Here is a 27,492-nt window from a genome sequence, read left to right on the forward strand (position 1 = left end):
TTAATTTGTTTTGGGATCATTTACACCTTCAATTTTTGGACATTTTTATCAGGAATAGAATTGGCCACGAAAGCTACTAAATCTGTCTGGCGGACCAATGATTTATTCAACTTTTACTATAATTGTTTGTTATCTTTTTAACATTCATAAGAATTATTGGTATTTTATAATAATAATAACAACAGTATCACACTTTGAGGTTTTTTTGTTACGTAAGGTTTTGTGTTCACGATCAGTCAGCATTTAATACACTGTAAAAAAAAAAAAAAAGAGAACAGCCTCTCTTATCGCAACCAAAACTAGGTGGATGGTTAACTTACTTCCGGTCTCTGACGCTACTCTGCGTGATGACGTCTCGAAACTCACCTGTACGTCGGGCGCCTCGCCTCCCGCAGTCCTCACCTGTCGTCAGGAAGTTATAAAGGGACGTTTTTACGAACAGCTGAAACAGTCAACGCGAGCGAAAGACACTTTAAGAAGACAGCGTTGGTAGAGTTTTTTTTTTTTAACCTTGGACCAACAGACACAGTTTCATCTCCAAAGCGGAAGTGTAGAGGTGTGACGTTACAGGTACGTTAGCTTGACGGCTGTCTACTAACGTTAGCGTCACCGCTGTCTAATGTTTCCGTGTGGGCCTGTAAGCCCTCAGCAACAGTCCGACCAGCGGACACGGAATTAGAAGACAAAGTAAAACATTTGACTAAAGTTACTTTAATAATAACATTATTTTCCTGCGTCATAACCCCAGTAGTAGAGATGTTAGCCGTTAGCTACTTAGCTTAGCTGTTTAGCCGACAGAGCTACTACAACTTTATTTACATTTATAGCACCTTTTCATGAAATAAGTCTAGCAAAACGTTATTTAGCTAATAACGTTATATTATTCATAAAAAATAAGTCAGAAACGAGCGAGAATGCTTATAGCAAAGAATGTGTCAAAGCTAAACGTAGCTTATTAAAGCATGCAGAGGATAGAAATAAAACAAAGCAGAATGGCCGTGAAAGGCAATGCTCAATCAATATATGTTGGTTTCTGATTAATGGATTCCGTCATCACGTGATGTTTACGTACAGTACAGCCTGCTGTCACTGTGTGTGTGTGTGTGTGTGTGTGTGTGTGTGTGTGTCAGCTGTAACCCCACTGTCCTCATCCTCGCCTTACTGGTTCTGCCACATGAGCAAGTTTCTACCTGCCTGCCGTAGAGTTCCACAACAAGTTTCGCCTTTTTGCATTCCCAAACAGTTTCTCCTTGAAGAGCGGCATGTTTTAGAGAACCGAGCAAACCGTGACGTGATGGTTCTCTGCAGCTCTTTAACCCTAATTCATTAACACGTGTTCAAACGTTCCGATTTTGGTTCTTTTTGTAATTGATTTGAAAGAATGTGGCATCTAAATGCATCTATTAGGTGTGTGTATGTGCGTGTGTGCGGTGAAGGTCTCTGCATGAGTCCAGGTAGTGTGTGTTTGCACTTCTCAAACACTGTTGACCGTGGATGTCAATGAGAAACTCCGCTGTGAGTAGAAGCTCCAGAGCTCCGACCCGGCTGTGTCACTGCGTATTTGCATTTCAAATCGCTGTACTTGCTTGAGGGGGTTAGTTTCTCTGCCGTTTCCTCATCAACCGCAGAAGGTTGCTGGTTGAAGCCGACCAAAGACTCCCCGTCCCCCCCAGGTCGTAAATATTAACCAGCTGGATCCGCGGGGAAAGAATTCCATCTATGTGACGCTGTGGAAGAAGGTCTCGTGTCCTCGTTGGCTGCAGGTGGAAACGGGAAGATCTGTTTGATTTTTTTTTTTTGTTTCTTCAAAATGATTTTTCTTTCGTCGATTATTTCCGCTGGTTTTATCTGATGGATAACTCGCTGTCACAGGGGTAAAGAAGCCAGAACAAATCCGTATTTAAGAAGCTGGAACGAGATCATTTTCGCCCCAATGCCATTAGTTGCTGATTAATTCGATGAATCGATGAATCAGCTCGAGTTGACCCTGAGAGCAGTTGAATCCGTACTGATCCCTCGCTTTATCCTCCTGTGACGCGGACGGAGAAAGGTCCCTGTGGCCCGGAACGTTCACTCTTTATAAATGAGCTTTTGCATGAATGAATAAAAGCCTGCGACCCTGAAGTGGACCCGCTGGAGCGGCTGAGGAACCGGTGGCGGTTTACCTGCCGGAGGAGGCGCGCCTCAAGTTGGGTGTTTGCTTTGGTGACAGTAGCGGCTGCTCGCTTTTCTCCAGAGCTTTCAATAATAAATAATTCAGCTCAGGTGTTCTGGACTCGCCCCAGAGGGGCCAGCGGTTCCACCTGACCGGCCCGAGTTGTTACCGCGCTGCTTGCTCTCCACAACAACCCCCACCCGGACGGGTCACAGGCCTCTCCTCCGCGACCCGACGCGTTCGTCTCCGTAGCTGAGCAGGAGTCGCCGGGGTTCTAGCCCTGACAATCAGTCAAAGCTAAGAAGAAGAATTAAAAAATAAGCAGGTTGCAGCTTTGGGCCCCGTGCAAGAACCCGGGGACCTTCTGTTTTTTTTTTTTTCTTCTGGTGCCAGCAGACCCAGAGTGCAGCAAACACACCCGTCAATTATTAACGGCCCGGCGCTCTCATTCCCCCGACGTAACCATGGCAGCAGCAGACTGAAACTCAGGGATCCGGTGGCTCGTGGGAAAAGACTACCGGCCTAAAACCGAGAGAAACTGGCATTCCTCTGACGGCGGGAGCCGGCTGCCACCTTCTACTCCGTCAGAGAGGGAATCGCCGAGGATCCGCCTCGTTGGCAGCGGAGGAACGTGCCCTTTTTTCCCCCCACATTTTCTAGATATTTAAGCTGAACACTTCTGAGCTGCTGTGGCCTCTTTAGGTGGATTATTGGTGGGGTTTTTTGTCTGCGTGAGGAACCGATAAAAGCGTCCGAGGTGGTCCGAGGCCTGTCCTTGTTTGTGGGGGTTTTCGGCAGCAGCAGAAGAAGAAGAAGAAATCCACAGCGTCATGAATCTGAAGCAGCGGATGAAAATGTTGAAGCACTTTGGCGCTCTGCCCCCGGAGCCTCCACCTTCTACTCCACCACCTCTGCTGGTGGTGCCTGTAAGTGGACGGAGGACAACACACTGTTGAGCCTCTGGACGTCCGTGTGTTTAAGTCCAAACGCTTTTAATTAACTTGCTATTAAAGGGAATCATATCTGCATCGTTGTTCTCTTTAGATATTTCTATTGAGAAAGTGAGTAAGTAGTTTGTTTCCAGGGAGCCGAACTAGAATGTGGTGTGTAGGGCTGGATACTCCTGCAGAAGGAGATTGTTATACCAAAGCATGAATATGGTGTCTCCACTAGTGTTTATTTTCTATATGAATGTGTCGGTAATATTCAACTTAAAAAAAGGAAGCCGGGCTGAGCCTGCGTTTTTAAGTGTAGTTCTACTGCTAAAAATAAAGAGTTTGCAGCTCCATAAATATTCCATGATTGAAGAAATGTATTTACTGAGGACTAATGAGATTTGCTATAATAAGTTCAGCTGAATAATCGGTGCATTAAAGAGAAGAAGGGGTTGGATGACGTCTCACTTTAAATGTCCCATTGGATGTTTTAAAAAATCCGGAACTGGCTAATCATCGTCCCTCCGTCGTCTTTGCCCTTCTGATACCTAATCACGAGGGGGGTCGGGGGGGGGGGGGGTACTCACGGAGGCGGTGCCGCTCCACCTTCCCGTTTACCACAGGCCACTGGGTGGGCAAAGGTCGGGTGGGGGGAGGAGCGCTGCAGGTGAGGCCTCTCCCCGATGGTTCTCTGCTCTCTCCAGCGCTCGGAGAGAAACACCACGGCTGCTCGGATTACAGGTCATTTCGGCAGGAGGAGCTCCGGTTTCTTCTGGACGGCGGAACACCCTGCCCGGTGTTGGATAACCATCCGGGAGGGGTGGAGGGGGGAGGGGGCGGGTTTGGAGAAAGCTGTGATTGTTTTGGAGTTTCCGTGTGGATTAGAGAGAGCTCGCTGTTCAGTGAAAACCGGAAGGCCGCAGGTGTTTTGTTCGGCGTAGGAGACCCAGTGGGAGATGGAAGTGAGGTTCAAAGACCAAGCGGTAAGAGGAGGAGGAGGAGGAGGAGGAGGAGGAGGAAGCGGTAACGGTCTGACCGTAAACAACTCGCCTGAAACGTAGCAGTGAGAAATCTTACAAAGGACAAAGATTTTCATTGTGTCTGAGCTGTGTGTCCTGAGAGCACCTGAAGGACCTCGTCATGCTTAAAGATCTTCCTCTGGTTTTTAGGATGAAAATCAGTTATTTTCGGTTTGAGGCTGTACTTTGGCGGAGCGCTGCGTCGACGTTCGGCTCATGTTTAGTGCAGAAAAACATGTCTGTCCTTTGGTTCTAAAGCTCGGTTTCTTTCAACCGAATAGTCAGGGAGTCACTTTGTCTGAGGACTGAGAGCACGACCGCTGTTTGCACACGGCTACGGGATCCAGACCGATTAACCCTGAACTCTTTGTGCACATTTCATAACGGAATGGGATTTAATTTAAATGTCCTCCTGACTCATAGTCTCAGATTGTCCCATTTGTTGTCTGGTTGTCCACATCAGGGCGGAACGCTGCTGTTATCTGATGCTGTCTGTAGAATGTGACGTGACTCTGACTCATTGCACTCGGCGGCCATCTTTATCCAGCCGCAGTGAAACTACGATATCACACAATGAACCTTTCGGCCTGTTGAGATTATAAAAAAACCACAGCCAGCTTGTTCTTTGAGCCAACGTGTCCGTTGCTTTTCTTTTTTCTTTTTTTCTTTTTTTTTTACGCCTCAGGTTTATAATTAACTCTGTCAAACAAGGGGCCTCCACCTCCGCTCAATAATGGCGAGCTTCAGATTCTTGTGATCATATTGAGACGGTTCTGAAATCCGTGTTTAGTGCTTAGTCATCACATTAGCGTTCCTAGCGGGCGTCGTGACGGGAGGTTGGATTCTTGCCGTGTGTTTGAGGTTCAATGAGTTGTAAATGTGCTGCTGGTGTGATGTCATCTCCTACTACAGTAGCCGCCCCCCCCCCCCCCCCCCCCCCACGCCCAGCGAGTACACATCTGGGGCTCGGCGTGTTTGTTTCAGTGGTTCGTCTCAACACAAGGTTTCTTTTTTATCTTTCCGGGACCGGAAGAGATTTTGCTCAAACCGGTGACGGAGTAAAGGGCTTTTGGAATGACGTGGTGCGCCTTTGTTTCCCAGATGTTCCTCAAAAGTCTGAGATTAGATACAAAGTCCAGTTCTGGCCTGTCCTGAACAGTTATTTCTTATTTTACGCCACTTCCGACAGCAGAATAACGCAAACTTGGGCTTTGAGAAAGTAACGCCTCCGCTAGTTCAGCCCCCGCTGATCGGACTTATCACAGAAAGTCAAACGCAGGGACGCGTCCGTCCCCGTGAAAGGAAACATTGTGTCTCTGCTCAGCAGGCAACTATTGTCACAATCAATTACACATGCGGTTCTTCTTGTCGTCTGATTTGACACGAAGGGACATTTTAACGGCCAGCCGATGAATGGATCAATCGCGAGCATACTGAACGAGCCCCGGTTGTCACCACAGCAGCGACACGCACACAGACAGGTAGCCCCTCCTCCATACCGGTCAGGCAGGATTGAGACAGGTGAGAGCACGCCGAGATCAGGTCGAGTTGTACGCGCTCTCTTCCTGTTCCTCTCTCCTGTCCTTCTCGTAAGGACCTGCGTTACCGTTTCAGGGTTCATTATTTGTGATATCGCCTAAAAGACTTTTCCTTTTTTTTTTTTTTTCTGAAGTCAATCATCGTTTTTTTTTTTTTTGTTGTTGTTTTTTTGTTTCTCTCCAGAAACCAGGTATGGAGGAGCTAACGATATGGGAGCAACACACGATAACGCTCAACAAAGTAAGTGCTTCTTTTGTGCGACGCGCTCTGAACGACACCCGCTTCAGACGTGACGTTGTTTTTTTTATTGACTTGCCCTCGGCTGCACAAATACACAGGTTAAAAGTCGGTATCGGTCGGGGGAGGAGGGGGGGGAGGGAGCTTCAGGCCTCTCGGTTTCACGGCACGGACTCCGGCAGGAATTTGGGAGTGACGCGCCCAGCTGCCTCTCCTCTGGAATGCGCTCTTCCTCCCTCGGTCCCTCGGCTCGTGCTCTCTCGCCTCCGCTCGTGCTCTTCATGCTTGTTTTGTCGCCCCCCCCCCCCTTGTCCCCCTCTGTCTCACGATGGCAGGATGCCAAATTCGGGTTCGGCTTTGCCATCTCAGGCGGCAGGGACAAGCCTCACCCGGACACCGGGGACACGGCCGTGGTGGTGTCGGACGTGCTGCCGAACGGACCGGCCAGCGGTCGGCTGTTGTAAGTCCCGTGAAACGCCGTTCACGTCACCGGACACGCGGGAACCGGAGCCGGTACTCACCGACGCGTCTCTGTGCTCCGCAGCTACAAAGACCAGATCGTCATGGTCAACGGCGAGTCCATGGAGAACGTCTACTCCACCTACACCATCCAGACCCTCAAGTCCTGCGGCAAGACGGTGAACGTGGTGAGTGCAGAGGAAGCGGCAGCAACAACAACAACAACAACAACAACAGCGGCGGCGGCGTTCCGTTCCTCTGAACCTCTCCCCCTCCCTCCAGACGGTGAAGCGCCCTCGCAAGATCCAGATCCCGGCGACCACCAGGCCGACCCGCGCCGCCTCGCACTCTAACCTGCTGGACGCGGAGCCCCTCAGGCCCGCGCGGCGCTACTCGGACGGCAGCGACCACCGGGACGGCCAGCGGTACCGCGCCCGCAGCGCCTCGCCGGACCGCAACGGGTTCGGGAACGGGAGCGCGCTGGCGCCGCTGATGACGACGGCGTACAAGAGGCTGCCGCGTCAGGACGCGCCGGAGAAAGCCATCAAGACCACGCTGCTCAAGAAGAAGGTCACAGATGGTGAGACTTCGGGGGGAGTGGGGGGGGTCCACTGTCTTCAGCTGGACCCGACCGGTGCTGATGATCCTCCTCCTTCCTGCAGAGTACGGGCTGAAGCTGGGCAGCCAGATCTTCATCAAGCACATGACGGAGACGGGCCTCGCCGCTAAGGAGGGGACGCTGCACGAGGGAGACCTCATCCTCAAGGTGGGGAACTCTCATCCAGACCATTCGTCTGATAACCACGACAACGGATCGATACGAGTCCTTCTTCTTCTTCTTCTTCTTCTTGTCTCCTTCGACCAGATCAACGGCATGACGACGGAGAATCTGTCCCTGCTGGAGACCAAGCACCTGGTGGAGAAGAGCCGGGGCAAGCTGACCATGACGGTGCTCCGGGACGACCGCAAGTTCCTGGTCAGCATCCCGGAGGTGGAGGACAGCGGCCCCGACAGCGAGGACGACCGTCGCCGAGGCAGCAGCTCCGAACTGGAGGGTGAGGAGGAGATGGGGGGGGGAGTAAAGCAGCTCTGAGACAAAGACGTGAATGAGAGAGACCCTCGAGTCCGTACGTTTAAACATTTCTGTGTTTTACCCGTCAGACATTTCCGACCTGGACGAAGACACTTCGACCCGCAGGACGTCCCGCCAGCCCACCAGAGACAAGCGCACACGCAGGTACACACAACAGCGGGAGTGTTTGTTTTTATTCTATTTTGACAAACTCTCATTATGTGTCCAGTCATGTGCTCTCCTTCATTAAAATGTAACCACTCATAACCGAGTCAGAGCTCCATGTTGCTCCCCAGGAGTAATTGATACACAAGTATTGCTGCATCATCCTTGTTGTTATTGATTTATTTGACCCAGAACGAGAGCTGAACCTCCCGTGTCCAAGTCTCGGGACTCCTCCCCAATGCGCTCCACCTTGACTCGGCCGCCCGTGAAGTCCTACGCGCCTCGCCGAGGTCGGTCCCGCCCACGGCCGCGGCTGTCCGGTTAAAAAAATAGAGTAACATGTTTTTTTTGAAAAGCCGATGATGACATTTGTCGCTGTGTATTTATCGTTTCCTCAGCTCCGTCCGAGTCGGACAACAGCGCGTCTCCTCCTGCTTCCTTCAGGAGGACCAGTCCGGACATGAAGGACTCCGCCAAGTACAAGTCCGTTGCCTCTCTTCTGTTCAACCGACGTGTTCATCAAGCCGCGTCGTTAGATTTCACATGAGAAACATGGATCGTGTCGTCCCCTCCCGCAGGTCTCTGTCCGGCATGTCCATCCTCCCCAACCCTCGGTTCGCTCCTCAAGTCTCCACCGAGCCGACCTCCCGCGCCTCCTCCTCCGGCGCCTCGCGCCCCCGCAGGCCGGTGTCTGACTCGGACTCGGACGGCAGCACCTCCCCCCCGCCGCGCAGGCGGAGCCCCCGTACGGACAGCCGATACAAGTGAGGACGGCGCCCGGGGGTTTAGAAACCAAACACCTCCCGACCTTCTGTTGCAGGATATTTTAAGTATCTGATCAATTCTCGTCCCCCACCAGAGTTCTTCCTGATCTGGCCTACGGAGGAGGACTCGGAGCTTCCCCCATCGACGTTCGCCACGAGCCCCCGAGGAGGGTCAACTCCCCTCTCAGAGTCCTGCCCCCAGGTCAGCTCTCACAAAAAAAACATTTTAATTACTATTTTTTTATTTGCTCTGGATTCAATGCTCGCTCATATCCAATTATTATAATTATAGTATGTTCAACGTTGATTGCTGCCAGTGTAAATTAATTGGCTTAACTTAATTAACAACTGAGATGTGATTCCAAAAACGACATTTATCATCCTCATCGTGCCGTTAAAAGCTACTTAAAGTCAGATCGGAACATTTCCTTAATCTGGTGCCACCCGGTGGTAGAAAGCGAAAGGTAAAAAAAAGGCCATTGTGAAAGCGATAGTTGCTGCTGCCTTTGATTTGCCTTTAATTTGCCTCACTTTGTTTTTCTCGTTGTCAGACTCTGACTCCGAGTCGGAGCCGGAAGTGAGCCTTCCGCCTCCTCAGAGGCAGAGCACCACGTACAGTCAGGACTCCCTCAGCAGATACAGGTACAGATGAAGGGCCGACCCCCCCCACAACCCCACCCACCCCCCCCCCCCCGAAACCCACCAACGTCTCACGGATTGGGACACTGAGCAGAATGTGCACGCCTGTCCTGTTCAAACATTAGCTAATCATGTATTTTACCTTTTTTTTTTTTTTGCATTTTTGCATTTTTATTATCAAACCCCTTCTGTCTCTTGATTTTGATTTGCTCATTTTGTAGCTTTGCCTGACTTGTGTTTCTGTGTACCAAGTGTTTTGTGTTCTGAGTTGACTTTTTGTTTTGTTAACCGATGAAATAAAAGCGACTTGCACTGAACATGTCCCCTTTCCTGTATGTGGCTAAATGCTGGTTAACCACAGGACTCCTTTCACCGGAGCAACAGTATTCCAATCAAACGTCTCTAGAACAGTTTCCCCAAATATAAAACCTGCATGTGTTATAGAGATCAATATTCTCACATCAGGACCACGAATGCTACTGAATGGTTATTCTGATCAGTTACAAAGCAGTTAACCGTCAGAGACAGAGCTTCCCCCCCACAGAGTCCCTAAGGTGAATATTCAACATTTCAGTCTAATCCTCATCAATAATCATCAAATTAGCCACAGCCGCCCCCCCCACTCCAAACGTAACTGAGATCTGTTGTCTTCCTCCTCCCTCACTCCCGCCTCCCTCTCTTTCTCTTCTCTTCCAGGGTCCTGCCAGATGTTGCCCTGCAGCCACAGCTGGATCCGCCGCAATGGAAAGCCCCCAGCGTCACTGCCAGCAATCCGCGACGAGAAGGTGTGTGTGTGTGTGTGTGTGTGTGTGTGTGTGTGTGTGTGTGTGTGTGTGTGTGTGTGTGTGTGTGTGTGTGTGTGTGTGTGTGTGTGTGTGTGTGTGTGTGTGTGTGTGTGGAACACATCGCGTGCTTCCGTCATGAAGCGCAACAAAAAAAAGGAAGGTTTGGTACATAAACCTTTTACTTTTTGACCTGATCCGTTACAAAGACATTAAAGTATCCACGGCAGAGGCTGTGACCACGGCGACTCTTCAATATATTACCCTTTTAGCCAACATTGGTAAAATATAAATAATGCTAATAAATAAATACATAGAAAATATTTCTATTTCATATTTTTGTAAAATTAATTATCAAAGAAATTCAACTTTTTTCTCTCCTTTATGTGACATGGATTTTTGTGTTTTACTGCACAAATGTTCTCTCTCTACCTCTGGTCGTGACTGTGCTCAGGCCTTATAAATATGACGGGAGAAAAGAACAACTGCCTGATACAGTTTGGGCTTCAGAGGGTTGAAAGTATCACAGATCACTCAAAAAATGTGATTATACAAATGTTTTCCATCCAATGTAATGAAACGTATTCAATTTATTGCCCTTCGCAGCTTCTTCAGATCCGGAATCGGAGGCCAGTTATGAATCCGTCCCTCGCAGGGAATCTCCCGACAGCGTGAAGTCCAAACCGGCTCCCAGCAGATACCGGTGAGGGGCACACGCGTGTGACGTTACCCGTGTTCCGGCGCCACGTTGCGCCATCTGTGGTGCTGAGAGGCAGAACGAAACTTGTGCGGGGGCCCACTCGAGATGAAATCACAGCTCACGCTGATGTGTTTGTGTTTGTGGGCGGAGGTGACATTTTACCAGCTGACCGACGTCTCGCTTCACGGTTTAAATTTGTGGACAAATAAAATCCTGAACATTTAGATTATTACAGGTGTAGTTTGCAGTTAATTTCATTTTTGAAAGGAACTGATAACATTGTCTATTGACATCTGACAAACCACATGTTGACTTATTGAAGGTTTATTTAACCAAATCTCACCACTTCCTCTACACGTCTTATTTTTGGTGGAATTCGTCCAACGCGGCACGTTGTGGTCTTAAATATCTGAGTCAATAGGTGATTTTCAGAATAAAGATTGGATATTTGAATTAACAATCTTCCTTTTGACAGTGAAAAGATGATTTGTGTGGTTTCTATACCACGAGATCGGCAAACAAAAAGATTAAAATGATTATTTTGTCACCAGAGTTCTGCCTGAGATCAAATCCCCCTCGGTCGCCATGAAGCAGGAGCCCCTTCGCCGCATCCCGTCGCCCACCGGGCCTCCCGCGGATGGTCGGTATCCCACTCGCACACGCTCTCCTCCTCGCTGCCGTCGCCTCAGAGTTCCGAGCCGAGAGGCCGTACGTCGGTGCTGCTGACCGCTCTCTTTGCTTTCAGATTCCTCGGAGTCGGACCAGCTGTCGCATCTCAGGAGGTCCGGCAGCTCCGAGCGGGGGGACGACGGCGGCGGCGGCGTCCGCAGGTACGGCGGAGCGCGGCGGCCGCGCTGCGTTTAAGCTCGTGGCACAAATCCAGCGTGTGACGTTTTCTCTCCCTCTCTCCGCCTCGCAGGGGCCCCCTCGCCGCCAGCAGAACGGACACCCTGAAGTCCGGCGCTTCGGGGAGGAGCAACCCGCCGACGTACTGTAAGGCCTCGAGATAGAAGCGCATTAGAGTAGAACTAACATCCTTTTTTGTGGACGTGTGGTCCGTTTGTGGCCTTCGTTACGTGTCCCTGAGCCAACGTTTTGCAGTCCGGTCTTTCTTTTCTTGACTGACTATACATGAAGAAAGAAACGGCCACTTTGAGCTGTGATCTTACCGTGTCTCTTCCAGCGAAGCCTGCGGAGGAGCCCGTCTACTCCCTGCCTCCGGACTCTTACCCGTCCCAGAATCCAGGGTGAGGAAATCCCCCTTAAATCCTCCAGCTGATCCGCCCTCCCAGCGCGCGCACGCACGCACACACACACACACACACACACACACACACACGGGACCCGCGGCCCTGATGAACTGTTGTCCTCGCTCTCAGGTACAGCTCGGACCTTCACACCGTGTCGTTTCGGAAGGAGGGCAGCGTGGGTCTCAGGCTGGTGGGGGGCAACGACGTGGGCATATTCGTGGGCGGAGTTCAGCCCAACAGCCCGGCGTACGAGGAGGGGATGAAAGAGGGGGACCAGATCATGCAGGTGAGATGATCATCAATCAATACGTTTGTACATTAACACATTCATTCTGTCATCTTTCTTGAAACTTGTACCTCTTTTTCTTCAGGTAAATAAAGTCGATTTTGGTCATTTCACACGAGAAGAGGCGGCCAACTTCCTGCTGAACATCAAGCGAGGAGAGCGCGTTGACATCTGCACTCAGAACAAGATGGACAGTGAGTTTGTCTCCGAGCCTCTCGGGTGAGAACCACGCGTGAAACTGCACCAACCGACCTTAAGTTCTCCCCCCCCTCCTGCTCAGTTTATAAGAAGATCATCAAGTCCAACCTGGCCGACAACTTCTACATCCGCACCCACTTTGACCACGAGGCCGAGGGCCCCGTCGGGCTGAGCTTCACCCGAGGGGAGGTGTTCAGGGTGGTGGACACCATGCACCGCGGGAAGATGGGCAACTGGCTGGCCAGCCGCATGGGGAACGACCTGCACGAGATGGAAAAAGGCACCATCCCCAACCAGGCCAGGTCAGCGGGGAGGAGAGAGAACTCCGGTTTCCAGCTCGCCCCGGGAGCCGCCATTCACGTCTCACGTCGGCGCCTCCTTCTTCTCGGTCTTCTTTCAGGGCGGAGGCGCTGGCCAGCATAGAGCAGGCGCAGCGGGCCAGCGGGGAGCGGCAGGTGTCGGGCCCGCGGGCCGAGTTCTGGAAGCTGCGGGGGCTCAGGGGCAACAAAAAGAACGAGAAGAACATCCGGCGGAGTCGCGAGGACCTGCTGCACCTCACCATCCAGGGCAAGTTCCCGGCCTACGAGAGGGTCCTGCTCAGAGAAGGTGGGTGTGTTTCTCTTTTTTTTCACACACACACACACAGTTTTGTAAAATCATGTCGTCGTGAGCCAAGCGTGTTTTTTTTTTTTTTGCCTCCAGCTAATTTCAAACGTCCCATCGTCATTCTGGGTCCTCTTAACGACGTTGCCATGGAGAAGCTGGCCAGAGAGATGCCCGACGATTACGAAGTGGCAGGTTGGTTTCAGTCTATTTGAAGCATTTTGTTGGTTTCTCCCGATGTGATGCACGCTGTGTGTCTGCAGACATGGTGCCTCGCAGTGGAGGAGGAGACGGCGGCTCCACGGTCATTAAACTGGACACCGTGAGGAGAATCGCAGAGAAGGTGAGCAGCCGCGAATGAGACCGAGTCGAATACGATGTAGTCCTATATCTACATATACATGCATCCGTGTAACCCTCTCTCCCAGGACAAGCACCCGCTCCTGGACATCACTCCCACTGCCGTGGAAAGGCTGAACTACATCCAGTACCACCCGATGGTGCTGTTCCTGGACCCGCACAGCCGCAAGGACGTCAAGGCCATGAGGCAGAGGTACAGCCCCGACTCCAACAAGAGCTCCAGACGCCTCTACACGCAGGCCCTGAAGCTGAGGAAGCACTGCAGCCACCTCTTCTCGGGTAGGGGAGCTTTCCCGTAAAGTGCCACTGAAGGCACAATAGATGGACGTTGTCCTTTTGTTTGCTTACCTGGGAACAATCCTCAATGTTTACGCTCGTCACTCGTCGTCTCGCTCCAGCGCGTATCGACCTGCAGCCCGGCTCCAATGTCTGGTACGACAGTCTCAAGGATAAGATCCGCCACCAACAGTCCAAACCGGTCTGGGTGTCTGAAGTGAAGGTAAACACACCTGATGATTCACATTCAACCCGGTGTCGCTGTTTTGAAGGGTTCGTTTGGGTTGTTGTTTTATGGGGTACAAATTCTCACGTGTCTTTTAAGCTTTTTTTTAAAGCAACGGTTATTATGTCATTGCATGTTTACTGCACGTACATTTTGATATCTTCTAACGTCTTAGTTGGAGAGCGGTGGAGAGCAGGACCTGGACGCTCTGGACCAAACCCAGTCCGACTACCTCAGCGCCGCCAGCGACCTGGAGGACACGGACGGAGAGGTCTACACCGACAACGAGGAGCTGGAGGAGGCGTTCCTGGGGCAGAGCGCCGCCCAGGTCCCCCGAGGCTCCCGGGTGGCCGGGTCCGCTCTGGCCCGGTCGTCGGAGCCCGCCGAGGACGCCGAGTCCGACGCCGAGTCGGAGGACGCCGACTCGCGGCCGCTCAGAGGAATCCCGCCGCTGCTGCTCGTGCCCGAGCCAAGGTCACCGCGGGAGGAGCGCTACAGCCCGTCCCACAGCGCCGCCGAGGAGGAAGAGGAGGAGGAGGAGGAAGAGGAGGAGGAGGAGGAGGAGGAAGAGGACTTCACGCATCGCAGTTTCACAGACTCAGATTTTAGCGCCATGGACGGACCCCCAGATTTCATAGCCCCCGACCCCTCCGCCCGGCACTCTGTGGCCGAGCCGGCGTACGCCGAGGCGCCGCCCGATAGTCCGCAGCACGCCAGCCTGTCCGCCATCGAGGAGAAACTACAGCAGGTAGTCATGTTATTTTACAGGAAGATGCCTGTTTTTATAGATTGTTGGTCACATGACTTCATCAGTCGGTAAATTGAAAAAACACAATTTTCATCATAGTTATTGTTACTCAAATGTAAATATTTGTTGATTATTTTGAGTCTGGAAAAAACGATAAAAAAATGTTTAAGATGCCTGATGTTCATATTTAAACCCAACGATCAGGACTGAAGGATGCGTGGTTTTTCTCGTGGGTTAAACCCCACGTTTGAGCTGCGTGTTTATTTAGTGAACAATGTTTCGTCGGATACAAAGCGACGTGAACGCTTCCCGTTTTTAAACCGCGCGGCGTCCTCTCTCCTCCAGACGCGCTCCGCCGAGCCGCAGGAACCAGCCGGCGAGAAGAAGGGCCCTCAGTTCATCGTGTAAGTTCTTCTTCTGTTGTCTTTGGCCGCCGCAGTCAAACCGCTCCTGTGGCCGACGTTCTCACCCCCCCCCCCCGTCCCCTCTATGACAGGCTAGCGCATCATCACCAGGCCGTCCAGTTCAGACGCACACAGATCCGAGGCAGCGACAGCTCGGAGGACGAGGAGGACGACATCGAGTGGGGTCCGGCCACGGAGCTCTAGAGTTTAAAGACACTATTTCACTCGCTGAACAAACTCATTTTGTAACTTTTTCAGGGAGACATTGGTTCCTCCTGTGAATGTTCAGGTCAAAGTGCCTCTTTATTTTTTTTTATTTAAATGACACCATGTGATAGAATTCAGCCATAACTTTTTGTACTTCCACGGTTTTGTGAGATAGAAACAAATTCTAGTTTTATTATAAAGCGAATGAGTTGTTACATAGAAATATTCAGAACAATGTTTGGATGCATCTTTGACTTTTTCTACATTAAACTGTTTTACTGATTTTAAATGTGGGCGTGTTCAATGGTACGAAATGGCAAAAACAACTATAGATGCTTCCGGCTTTGATATATTTGGCAGGATTATCATTATTCAACACAACCTTGATGATCATTAATATTCTGGCTGTTGACGTGATAATAACTTGTATACGGAAAGCAGTGATCGGACGATGCAACCTTGAAGCGAGCTCGATTTATTAAACTCCTCAAAGGCCAGATCAAGAAGTCGGACCTCCAGGGGCCACAAAGGCTCATTGTGTGGCAAATATTTTGTGGTTTGTTTTATAAGTTGCACGTATTTTATTTTTCTAATTTTCATTGAATTTTACACCAAAAGACAATAAAAACAGAAGTGGATATATGACATGCGGTTAAATACAGACACACTGAAACAGACACGGTCATATCTATTACTATCTCCTGTTCACTCTGCACAACATCTTGACATCAAAAATGGTTCGAAAGGTAAAATGACAATTCTTACACTCACATGTACAGCTCTAAATGCACATTTAACTCTGGTTTTGTCGCCAAGGAGACGTAAAATTTAACTATTGCCTCAAAAATTCCTGACCGCTGATGAAATGACAATGTCATTAAAAAGAACATAGAGCTATATGACAGTAATCAGTGAAACGGCATGAAACATTGGATTAATTCAATAGAATACAGCTTTACGACCTACAAGTGATATAATGATCCAATGTACATGTTAAATCAATAAGATAAGTGATCGTAATATAACATAAAAATGTGCAACCTAAACAAAAATAAGTGATAAATAGTGTAAGAATCTGAGAAGACGCCTGTCATAACATTTTCATAACCTGGAGGTCAGATGTGATAATTGTATACAAGCAGTTTAATGTGCAGCTCAATGTTTCAAAGCCAGAACACGTTTTATTCTTATATTTATTTTTATTTAATTACCAAAAAGGGATGAGACCAAAATACTGTTTAAATAATGCTGAATGTCATGTTTTTACTTCTCAAAATGTCTGTGAAATTTCTTTTTCAAATTTAGTGATCAGTTTTTCAAGCGTTTCTTCCCTTTATGAACTTTTTTTTTTATTTTGTGTTTATCCATGATTGACATGTTGTACCCGGGACGAGGACAGCATTAAAACCCAAATACAGACTGTTAAAAGTAACAAGACTTGAAATAAACAGCCAATTGCAAAAAAGAACGAATTAACAGTGATATTAAGAAACGGAAAATGTAGCAGACACAAAGCCCTCAATCCTGTGTTTAATATCTCCCAATATTTACAAAATAACTTCTAAATGTATCTGTGGTTACTGATAACATTTGTCTCGTGCGCACCGCACGAACGCGTCCTCTCGTCTAATTCGTTGTCGGCAGCAGGTGCCCGCGGAGGGATACCGTGAAAAGGTCGAGGTCACGTGTCGCAAACACGCGCAGGTGTGCGAGCGACGAACTGACGAGTATCCGCGCGAAGCGGCTCCCTGACTGCGTCACAAAGCAGCGCCGAGTCAAACCTGCCTTCTTTAAAGTTTTAAACCTCACGAGCGACTCAACGCTCTTCCTCGCGGTTTTCACCCCGTGACGCCATTTACGCGTTAAACTAGTTTAGTTTTCTTTTTAATCCCTCCGCCTCCTCTGAGGGGGGGTGAAAAAACCGACCTGCCCGCGCACGCGCAGAGCGGATGCCGGGAGCGCACGCGGCTCGATGTGCGACAGCGGCGGCGGCGACGGCAGCAGCAGCAGCAGCAGCGACACGAGGAGGAAGGACAGACGGCTGACTGACAGGCAGCTCTCGGACGGACAGACGTCGTGGCTGCACGGCGGCGCGCATGGCACCGGGCACCACCCGCTGAGCGGCGGCGGCGCAGCAGCAGCAGCGCGCAAGTGGCGAGTCGGCGGCTGGGTGGGCGGCTTGCGCGTCAAACTCAAGGAGGTCGGCATGGACGGCCGAGGCACGCTGAAGATGTTCGCCAGGAAGAAGCGGGAGCTCATCAAGACGCCCTCCATCACGAAGAAGAGCCGAGCAGGAAGCCCCGCGCCGCAGAGCAGCGCGCCGTCCGTGAGTAGCGCATCACTTCTGTTTTTTTTCTGCGTGTGTGTGCGTGCGTGTGCGTGCGTGTCAGATCACCGTCAGACGGCGAGCGGACCGGGACTCAGTCACGGTTATTCTCTCTCGGAGCGCTGGTGTGGGTTTTCTTTTTTTTTTTTTTTAAATCTGAGATCAGGAACTTTACGCGCGGTTGGGGACGGAACTCTGCGAGCGCGTCGTTTCAACCCCTTCAGTTAACGCGGCGCGCGCGCGCCGAGCTGTAGCGCGCGTTGGAGAGAAATGAGCATGTTGAAGCGCAGCTACAACCCGTACTCCTCCAGCCAGAGGGTGAAGAAGGCGGAGAACAAGGCCAAGGAGCGGGTGGACATTCTGCCCAACAAGCACAACGTATGGCTGAAGCAGGTAACGGTACGGCGCACTCGGTGCGGGTGACTTGGCCAGAGGACCGCATGAGATGCGTTTAGTTTAAACATGAAAAAAAGCTTTTATTTCCTTTTTTGAGAGGTGATTTATCTGAAAAGACGTCGCCTTTTCTGACCCGATAAGTGATCAGAAGGTGATTTTCCGATGACTCGCGCTGCGCCGCCACACCCGACAGCGGCCTGCAGTCAGGAAGTGTTGCTCAACGAGACACCGGATCTTGTGAAAGTCTTGAAAGTCGTTTGTGTTTACCAACAAGCCTGCTTGTCTTTTTTAGAGGAAAGGCCTGAGCTGCATGCGGGTTAGTCATGTGATCTCCTCCCCTCCCTCCCCCCCAGCTCTCCAGCCTGCAGGAGCAGCCTCGTAAAGATGCGGCCGAAGGCGGCCTCTCCTCTTCGCCCTGGTCCTCGTCCTCCTCGTCCTCCTCATTCTCATCGACACTCACCCCAACGTCGGCCGGGTCGCAGGACCCCTCCGTGTCCTGCCCGGGGACCCCCAGCGCCCAGCACGGCAAGCTGGCGGCGGGCGGCCCGTCTCCCGTGGCAACCCTGAAGAGGCCGACGGCGCTGAGCAGACACGCCAGCGCCGCAGGTGAGAAATGTGCCGACATCCGTCCACAAGAGGCCAAACGGAAAGACTAATGTGACGCGTGAAGTGCACTAAATAAAGAAAATAATCCACGATGAATTAATTTATTCACATCAGCCGTTTGGTAGTTTGCATCTTCAGTTTGGATTTGGTCATCATCCGAGACGAAGGCGACGTGCTCAAATAGTTTTTCTCTAAAATTCAAAGATATTTAAATTACAATGATATTAATAAACGGAGCGTTTAAAGATGATAACGAATTTGTTGCCATTGATGTAACCGCTCAAAAGCTCGCTGTTGTGTTTTAACTTCAACCGAAGTGGAAAAGCTCAAAATGCTTTTGCCAGACTTTCTTGTCTGGGAGCAAAGTTCTGTCTCCTGGAAAAGAAACTCGACACACGCTGCCATTTCTTGCTTGAGTAAATCAAATATAGTACTTTACGGCCTCAAACGGGCAAACGATCCTCTAAAGAGGCCGTGGTGAGAAATGTGCCGAACTCCGTCCACCTGAATACCTGAGGACTAATGTGCCGAGTGAAGACGTTGATGGGATGTCCCGCCTTGTTGCGTGCGTTGTGCTCAGGCTTCCCGCTGCAGTCGTGGGTGTTCACGAAGGGTCAGGGCAGAGCGGCCTCGGCCCCGACGACGCCGTCCGACGGTCCGGAGAGCACGGCCATCGAGGTGGAGGACATCCCGGCGCTGCTGAGGGACGTGGCGCGCTTCGCCGAGGCCGTGGAGAAGCTGAAGGACGTCGTGTTGGCCGAAGGTAAACGGGAGAGTTCATTTTAGAGATTTAGGACTCATTGTGCTCGAGGAACAAGTTTTATTTTAGACCAGCAGAAATAAAATAATTGAACAATTGTATCAATAAAAACCTGGCGAGAAATAAAATAATTTCAGTGCTTAATGGAGACAGACTCCTAATATTTAAGTAGAATGAAATACATCCTTCCCTAATTAACTGGCAGAAATATTGATTCAGAGGTTTTAAAATGAGTTTGGCTCCTAAAGGTCACGGTTTTGAGGAAGTGTCAATCATCTTTTTGGGATGACTGACTGTTTGATGTGAGAATACGTTTGCACACGTAACAATACGCTTGGTCCTCTCTTCCCCTTTCGAGCTCCAGTCCGTTTCGGCTCGCATTAAGAGGACATGGGGTGTCCACAAGAACTTCTTGCATAAGTTGCGAGGGAGGAGGGGGAGGGAGGAGGAGGAGGGGAGGAGGAGCCACCTTGCACAAGTGAGCGAGGGAGCTTCTGCGAGCGTCGCAATCTCCAAGCGAAGCGCTGCGTTTCCGCTGAGCCTGCAGAGCGACCGCAGAGCGCGCTCGTCTCTGGCAGGAAGCCGCCTCGCATCGGCCTTTTGAAACGACTTTTCCCTCCTGGAGTTCAGTGCAAACGCCTCAGAGGGGTCCCCCCCCCCCCCCCCCCCTCCCGCCGGGCAAAAGGGGGGTTTATCTGCCCCGTCCCTCCTCCTCCTCCGGCCACAGAGCGCTGAGCAGGAAGTCCTGATGGACGGCCTCCGACACAAGAGCCCTGTCTTCCGTGCGTCCTCCATCAGCAGCAGTGTCTCGTGGGCCTCGTGTCCTCTCAGGTCCCACTTTTATTCTTTTCTAAAATGGGCCCGACTGAGTCAGAATGCTGCCGTTTCCTGTCGGCCTGCAGAAAGCAAACGTTTCAGACTGTAATTGGTTTCTAATCTTGCTCACCGAGAGCGGGTCGCTCTTTGACTTTGACAGTCTGTGGGAGGATGGGGGCGGGTGCAGAGGGGGGGGGGGGGGGGGGGGTTAGATCAGTTGCCCTCTGGCCTCCTCAGACCAAGCTGCCTCAAACGCTTCACCCAGGAGCCGACTTGTGACATTAAACAAAAAAAAGAGGTTGGAAAGTTTCCGCACACGTGACATCACAGCAGAGGAGCTTTGACTGGCGACTCGTCCGCCTGTCACCGCCCAGAAGATCCGTGTCGCTGTCACATCCGCGTGGCGGTTAACGAACGCGGCCTCAACGCGCTCACTAACACGTCATGTATTTTGTCGACCCCCTCCCCCCCCCCCCCCCCCCAGGACAGAGGGAGAGCCAGCGGCCCGTGGCTCACGAGTGCCTGGGCGAGGTCCTGCGCGTGCTGCGTCAGGTCATCAACACCTACCCGCTGCTCAACACCGTGGAGATCCTCACCGCTGCCGGCAAGCTCATATCAAAGGTCAAAGGTCAGTGGGGTTTTCCGTCGCCGAGGCCTTTTTGCACATCTCGTCGAAAAAGCGTCGTGCGACGACCACGTTGAAACTTGTGACTTGCCAGGGTTCCACTACGAGGCTTGTAACGAGGCGGACAAAAAGGACTTCGAGAAGGCGATCGAGACCATCGCAGTGGCGTTCAGCAGCAAGTGAGTATACGACGCCTTTTCAATCCGAAAGTGGGGGCGGCGGCTACGAGGACGTAGGCGGCGTTTCTAACCACGTGTCGCCTCGCGTAGAAGAGACGATGTGGTGTGTGTGTGTGTGTGTGTGTGTGTGTTTGTGTGTGTCTTGTGCGTAGCAAGTCTGTTGTTGGGAATGTGGAGAGAAGTTCAGTGATGGTGACACATTTTGCATCAGGCTGAAAAACAGGAAGTGGGTTTTTTGTTTTTTTTTGCCGTATGACACGAAACCCAAACTAAATCGCTGTTGACTACCTGGCAGATGTCTACAGACGGAGATAACTATCACCAGAGATCTTTTAAGAGGAATCAAACTACTACAAAACTGCCGAATCGGTTTGATTTTTCAAGCTGAATGTTTTCACTTTAGAAAATAAAAACTTGATGCCCGAGCAGAGAGATGTTTCGGTTGGCCTGTGTTCTTTGAGGGTTTAGACATCCGTCACAGAGCTGCAGGAGGAAGTGAGCTGGCAGAGACGGTTGAAATCTGCCCGTCGGGTCTGTTTCCTCATTCTCTCCTCTGTTCGACGTAAACACGGAGATGGAGACGCCGCTCGTTTCGTCCAGCGTGAACAATAAAATGATTGATTATCGGCTGTTTTTAACTTATTTATTGCACCAAACACGAACAGTTTCCACGTCTCCCTTTTTATCCAGATATATGGACAGTTAGTTGTTGTGTCCGTCAGAGTAAAACCCCCCAGGTGGGTTTCACGCTCTCGTACATGTGGAGACTTTCCACGACGTCCCCTTTTCTGTCCGCTAGGACATTTTTCTTTCCCCTCATTCTCTTCCTCCCCGTGTTCGCTGCTGCTCCACCGGGACGCCGTTCCATCCGCGCTGTGTTCACTGACTTTCTCTCCCCAGTGTGTCGGAGCTGCTGATGGGGGAGGTGGACAGCAGCACGCTGCTCTCTCTGCTGCCCACCGAGAAGAGCCGGGTGAGTTCAGCAGCTAAACGACCTGGACAATGACTTATTCTCATCACGCAGCGCCCTGCGACTTAAATGCATAACGTGACATGACGGCGTCGTCTTTGTGCAGTCGATGGAGAACTTGTACGCCTCGGCGGGAGCAGACGGGGGGGCGTTCAGGAGCGACCTGCAGGACATGGGTAGGTTGATCGGCTCCTCGGCCTCCGTCCAAGCGCCACTCAGTTCATGGGGGACACACACACACACACACAGCGTCCGTCGGGTCGCCCCCTGCTGGCGTAAAGACGCGTTTGCGTGTTGATGCGCAGGCCGAGCCGAGGAGGTGGACGTCATCCTCCAGAACAGCGAGGGGGGGGTGGACTCCGCTCTGCTCTACGCCAAAACCATCTCCAAGTACATGAAGGACCTGATGAGCTACGTGGAGAAGAGAACCTCGCTGGGTGAGCAGGCGTCACTATTTAAAGATCATTTTAGAAACAAGAAGTCTTCAGCGCTAGAGGTTCATTTATTTTTCCCCACTTTTTTTTGTCTACTTTTATGTGGGAAAATTGATGAAATTAATTTTGATGGGATTCATTTATTAGATGATTAAATGTAACTCTCCTCATGTAAGTAATAAAGATTTGATCACAGCTTGCTAAATCGATTCATCACTTTTATGGGATTAGACCGAAGACAGTGATCCATTTGTAATTTTCTTGACGAGATGAATGATTAACTGAAATAGATGCGGCTGAATTTAAGACGACTGGTGCTGCCAAAGTAACCGACTATAACTCCTTTTAAAAAAATGTTTTTAATTCTAATAGAAATGCACGTTGGTGATACTTGCACACTTTGTTCAACCCTCACGGACGTGTTGACTTTAGAATTCGTCCCTGCAGCAGTGACGTAGCATCTGTAGCATCTGAGCCGCCGTACAACAACCTGCTGTCCTCTTTTCTTCCCTTTGACCAGAGACCGAGTTTTCCAAAGGCCTCCAGAGATTGTACCAGTCCTGCAAACACAGCATAACGCATGTAAAGCTCCTTTTGTCTCTGTGGCATCGGCTGTTAACAACTTGGATAAACTTAAAGCGACGCAGCATAACCGTGTGTGTGTGTGTGTGTGTGTGTGTGTGTTGTCTCCCTCCAGCCCCACATGCCCCTCTTCTCCATCTACTCGCTGGCTCTGGAGCAGGACCAGGAGCAGAGCATCGGGCTGCAGCAGGCCAACACCACCCTGCACACCCAGACCTTCATCCAGGTAACCCTGACCTGAGTGTGTTGTCGCGGTGTGTGTGTGTGTTTGCCTCGTGTTCTCCATCCACGCCCGTGTTTTCTCTGCGCAGCCGCTGATGCAACGCAAGCAGGAGCACGAAAAGAGGCGGAAGGAGATCAAGGAACACTGGATTCGAGCAAAGCGAAAACTGGTACGACCCTTTGAGCGTTCGCGGTGAGACTCGTCTCCATGTCACAAGCTACGAGGGCCAACAATGAGCCGCCTTTCAGATGGAGTGCGAGGCGAACCTGCGCAAAGCCAAGCAAGTCTTCATGGTCCGCTGCGAGGAGTACGACAAGGCCAAGACGGCCGCCTGCCGGGCCGAGGAGGAAGGAGGAGGGGCGACCGCCAAGTCCGTGGAGAAGAAGAAGCGGGTGGAGGAAGAGGCTCGCAACAAGGTTCTTGTGGACGACCGACTTTTGTCTCCGAGTTGTTTCAGAGCTTCACCAAAGTGAAGTTAAAACCATCAAACGTGTGTGTGTGTGCAGGCGGACGAGGCGGAGGCCACCTACCGGACGTGCATAGCGGACGCCACCACTCAGCAGCAGGAGCTGGAGCACACGAAGGTCACGGTGCTGAGGCAACTGCAGGACGTCATCAAGCAGAGCGACCAGACCCTCCGCTCGGTCAGAACCCGCCCTTTTTGTTCTAAACGTGCCTTCGCTTCTCTGCCTTCTGCCCTAACGTTCTCCTCCTCCCCCCCAGGCGACCATCTCGTACTACCAGCTGATGCACATGCAGACGGTGGCCCTGCCGGTCCACTACCAGACCCTGTGTGAGAGCAGTAAGCTGTACGACCCGGGCCAGCAGTACGCCGCCCACGTCCGAGACCTGCAGCTGCCGGAGCAGCCGACCGTTCACTACGACTTCGAGAACTACTGTCCCTCCAGCTCCTCGTCACAGTAAGCGCGGCGGTCCGATGCTCGATGGGGGGGGTCTGTGAAAACTACCAGCACTTATTTAAGAATTCTAAAAGAATGAATGAGTCTTATTTAAAATATTCCCATTGCTTTACCACCATGAGACGGCTTAAAGCTGTTCTATCCAACGGTCTTCAAAGACACAATCAGGAAATTGTTGGATATACTTTTTTTTTTTTCCCCCATCTTGTTGCTGTATATTCTGACGTGAACACAAAGCTACATCCTGTTAGCTTAGCATGACCGCTGTAGCTTCTCCCTTATAATAAAATAATAATAAACATCTCCCTGTAACTCGCCGTGTCAGCGGCCACAGAGCGAGAAACGACAGCTTCAACGCGGAGCAGACGAGTCCCGTCGACGCAGCGTCCGGGGACAACCGGGACGCGGAGGCTCAACGCAAGAGTGAGTGATGGCCGCCGCAGACGTTACAGCTGTAGCTTCCTGAACGCGTCCAGCCTTCTGATTTTTTTTATTTGATCCATTCCTTGTCCGTCCGTCCCAGGGCAGGGACACAAGTCGTGGGGTTCCACGGTGAGCGACGACAGCGTGGGCGGAGAAGGAGGCCTCGAGTCTCCCACTGCGAGCACAAGTGAGTCACCGGACCATCGTTTTTGTCTTTTCCCACATGAAGCCGCGTGTGTGAGTGTTTAAACTGTGTGTTTATTCCAGGTGACATCAGTAAAATTGTTCGCACGTCATCCACTGGAACAATGTCGTCCAATGAGGACGCAGACGAGAAAGACGTGAACGTGACGTCATTCGAATCTCCGAGTAAGATTCACAGACCGTAACCGTTTGGCGTGATATTTAAATCTTCATTGCCGGCTGAGACTTTTTTTTTCTGGTCTTCAGACATTAACGGCATGGACCCCGACGTGGTGGTGTCCACCCGACCTTTCCGCAACCTCGGCCTGTCCAAAGCGGCGCAGACGCACCGCCTGAGGAAGCTGCGGACTCCTTCAAAGTGCCGCGAGTGCGACAGCTACGTTTACTTCCAGGGCGCCGAGTGCGAGGAGGCGAGTTCCCTTCTTCCTCGTCTCCGACTCGGGGGGTGGGGGAAAGGTCTTGACTTTGTCCTCTGTCTCCAACCCCCCTGCAGTGCTTCCTGGCGTGTCACAAGCGCTGCCTGGAGACTCTGGCCATCCAATGCGGCCACAAGAAGCTGCAGGGTCGCCTGCAGCTGTTCGGCAGGGACTTCTCGCAGGTGGCCGGCTGCGCCAGCGACGGCATCCCCTTCATCATCACCAAGTGCATCTCCGAGATCGAGAGACGGGCGCTCAAGATGAAGGTGCGGAAGGGAACGCCGTTGTTGTTGACGGTGGCGCTGTGAACATGTGTCCACGGGGGGTCTGTTTGACGCGGTGCTCCTCCTCTTCCTCCTCGCAGGGCATCTACCGGGTGAACGGGGTGAAGACGCGCGTGGAGAAGCTCTGTCAGGCCTTTGAGAACGGCAAGGAGCTGGTGGAGCTGTCCCAGTGCTCCCCGCATGACATCAGCAACGTCCTCAAGCTTTACCTCAGACAGGTGCAGAGATATAACGCGCTCAGACCTCAGCGGAGCGTTGATACGTAATCCAGCCCCACTAACTCCTCCCTCCCTCCACCCAGCTGCCAGAGCCCATCATGCTGTTCCGCATGTACAACTGTCTCATGGGTTTGGCCAAGGAGAGTCTGCACGGCGAAGCGGAGACCCCCGAGGGGGAGGAGTCCCACCGCGTCGTCCCGGTGGGGTGCAAGGCGCCGGAGCTGGAGGATCGGGGCCGCGACACCGACCCGGAGGTCCTGGTTTTAGTGGAGAAGCTGAAGGAGCTCCTGAAGGACCTGCCCAAGGCCAACATCGCGACGCTGCGTTACCTCATCCGCCACCTGAGGAAGTCGGTGACGGCGGAAGAAGAATCTTCAGGTTGTTTTTTTTAACATTTTTATTTCATGCTCAATCCTTCTGCTCTCCTCGTATCTCCCAGGATTGCAGAGTTGGAGCAGGACAACAAGATGAGCCCCAGTAACTTGGGCATCGTGTTTGGCCCCTCCCTGATGCGGCCCCGTCCAACCGGGGCCACGATATCGCTGTCCTCTCTGGTGGATTACCCCCACCAGGCCCGCATCGTGGAGTCCCTCATCGTCTTCTACTCGTCCATCTTCCAGTCCAAAGCTCCGCAGTCGCAGCGAACCTGTGGCTCTGCTTCCACCTCCACGCAGCAGGTGGGACACCCCCCCCTCCCTCCCTCTGTGTGCTGAGGGGCAGTTATGTATTAATGTTCTACACTTTAACTGAAAATACGTTTTGATTTTTTTCTGAATTATTACACTTTAAATGACAATTAATTTAGATAACTCCCCTTTTATCAAAACATTTCATTATTAAATTGAAGAAAACCTTTTCTGTGCATTGTCTGACTAAAATACAACAATGTCCATTATTTGCCAAAATTATAACTAAATGGTATTTTTAATGGATTACTTCTAAATTTAGTTGAACTCTTTTTAAAACTTGCATTGAACATCCCAACATGCATAAGAATCTCTTCATTTCACCTCCTGGTTCAGGCTGGCGTTGCAGATGACAAGATCGGGGGCTCTGCGGATGCAGGCAGCGAGGAGCCAAATAAAACCGAATCTGACCAGATGGAGGAGGGCTGCTCTGGGCAGCAGGGTGGTAAAACACTTTGATGTTGTTTTTGCAAACTGAGCGACAACTCCTGCATTTTTCGAACTCCTAAAAATTCCTCTTGACGCTGATTTGGCCTTTTGAGTATAACTGCAGTAAACCCCCTCCAGGAAGCTCTCGTGGCTCCAGTGAGCAGCTCTCCGACTCGGCGCTGGACGACCGCGGCCAGAGGAGCGCGGTGTCGCCGGGCCTGCTGAGGCAGGAGAGCGTGGACGAGGACCAGCTGAGCCCCAGGGACAGCCTGGACCTGTCCAGTGAGCCCGCGACGCCGGACGCGGATCGGGACGCTCACGACCTGGCGGAGCCCCCCGCGCTGCCGGACAGCGGGCCGCCAGACGAGGACAGAGCGGCGGAGCGCGACCTGAGCGCCTCGCTGGCCGAGCTCAACGTCAACAACAACAACCACCACCCGTTCTCCCACGGAACGAGCTCGTCGGGCTTCCCACTGCAGAGTCTGTGCAGAAAGATGCTGCCGCTGACCAGAAACCGGGCCAGTGAGCCAGAGTTTGTCTGATTTCAGGGTCCAAATCATTTTGAGTCGATCTGGTTTTAATCATTAAAATCCAGCTGATGTAATATGTTGAATGCAGATTTCAGCTGTGTTCATTAATCCTGGCAAGCTTCCTGCTGTTTGATGCAATTACTTCTTTCAAGAGGTTTTAACTTAAATGATTAATACCTACTGCTGCAAAAATGCGTTTTTAAAATGTTTTATTCGTTGCTCTTGCGAGCTTAAGGAAAAGTGGTCAGTGAGTCACATTTTAATGTGCAGTTCAGAAGCAAATCAAAGGGCTTCTGGTTTTATTTCAGCACTAAAAGTTTTAAAGTAAATTCAGTATTGTCTTATAAATGTTGCCTGTATTGCCTCGTTCTGGATATTTGGTATATAATTAAAAAAAGTATTTTAAAGTTGTTCCATTTTGGTTTTTTACATTCAATACGA

The 27,492-nt window shown here is 51.2% G+C and overlaps 2 protein-coding genes across 8 annotated transcripts; both read left to right on the forward strand.

The window, feature by feature from the left end:
- The first annotated feature begins 286 nt into the window (after positions 1-286).
- Positions 287-15,313, forward strand: tjp3 (tight junction protein 3). 6 transcript variants are annotated; one of them, XM_078108656.1, is made up of 30 exons: positions 287-570; positions 5,832-5,888; positions 6,221-6,345; positions 6,430-6,532; positions 6,627-6,924; positions 7,007-7,110; positions 7,210-7,399; positions 7,506-7,581; positions 7,774-7,871; positions 7,980-8,064; positions 8,160-8,345; positions 8,441-8,547; positions 8,897-8,987; positions 9,681-9,769; positions 10,373-10,469; positions 11,018-11,106; positions 11,212-11,296; positions 11,386-11,459; positions 11,650-11,713; positions 11,846-12,002; positions 12,088-12,196; positions 12,283-12,502; positions 12,601-12,806; positions 12,903-12,998; positions 13,067-13,146; positions 13,232-13,442; positions 13,562-13,662; positions 13,841-14,413; positions 14,759-14,817; positions 14,910-15,313. In XM_078108656.1, the coding sequence occupies exons 2-30, from the start codon at positions 5,841-5,843 to the stop codon at positions 15,019-15,021; spliced, it is 3,933 nt and encodes a 1,310-aa protein (XP_077964782.1). In that variant the 5' UTR covers positions 287-570; positions 5,832-5,840; the 3' UTR covers positions 15,022-15,313. The 6 variants fall into 6 exon arrangements, with proteins under 6 accessions (XP_077964782.1, XP_040039533.2, XP_077964781.1 ...); XM_040183599.2 differs by lacking the exon at positions 287-570 and adding an exon at positions 1,468-3,081; XM_078108655.1 differs by lacking the exon at positions 287-570 and adding an exon at positions 3,783-4,073.
- A 922-nt stretch (positions 15,314-16,235) lies between these two features.
- Positions 16,236-27,458, forward strand: arhgap45b (Rho GTPase activating protein 45b). 2 transcript variants are annotated; one of them, XM_040183600.2, is made up of 24 exons: positions 16,236-17,350; positions 18,100-18,352; positions 18,933-19,115; positions 20,413-20,556; positions 20,648-20,732; positions 21,633-21,705; positions 21,809-21,878; positions 22,008-22,139; positions 22,657-22,718; positions 22,834-22,944; positions 23,030-23,110; positions 23,190-23,357; positions 23,448-23,585; positions 23,665-23,861; positions 24,187-24,284; positions 24,385-24,471; positions 24,552-24,653; positions 24,735-24,898; positions 24,982-25,170; positions 25,269-25,406; positions 25,490-25,755; positions 25,846-26,083; positions 26,429-26,537; positions 26,660-27,458. In XM_040183600.2, exons 1-24 carry the CDS (start codon positions 16,997-16,999, stop codon positions 27,061-27,063), a joined length of 3,846 nt encoding a protein of 1,281 aa, XP_040039534.2. In that variant the 5' UTR covers positions 16,236-16,996; the 3' UTR covers positions 27,064-27,458. The 2 variants fall into 2 exon arrangements, with proteins under 2 accessions (XP_040039534.2, XP_040039535.2); XM_040183601.2 differs by having other exon boundaries at positions 16,710-17,743.
- Positions 27,459-27,492: the final 34 nt, after the last annotated feature.

This window comes from Gasterosteus aculeatus, chromosome 8 (genome assembly GCF_964276395.1).
Source record: "Gasterosteus aculeatus chromosome 8, fGasAcu3.hap1.1, whole genome shotgun sequence".
NCBI classification, from domain to species: domain Eukaryota; kingdom Metazoa; phylum Chordata; class Actinopteri; order Perciformes; family Gasterosteidae; genus Gasterosteus; species Gasterosteus aculeatus.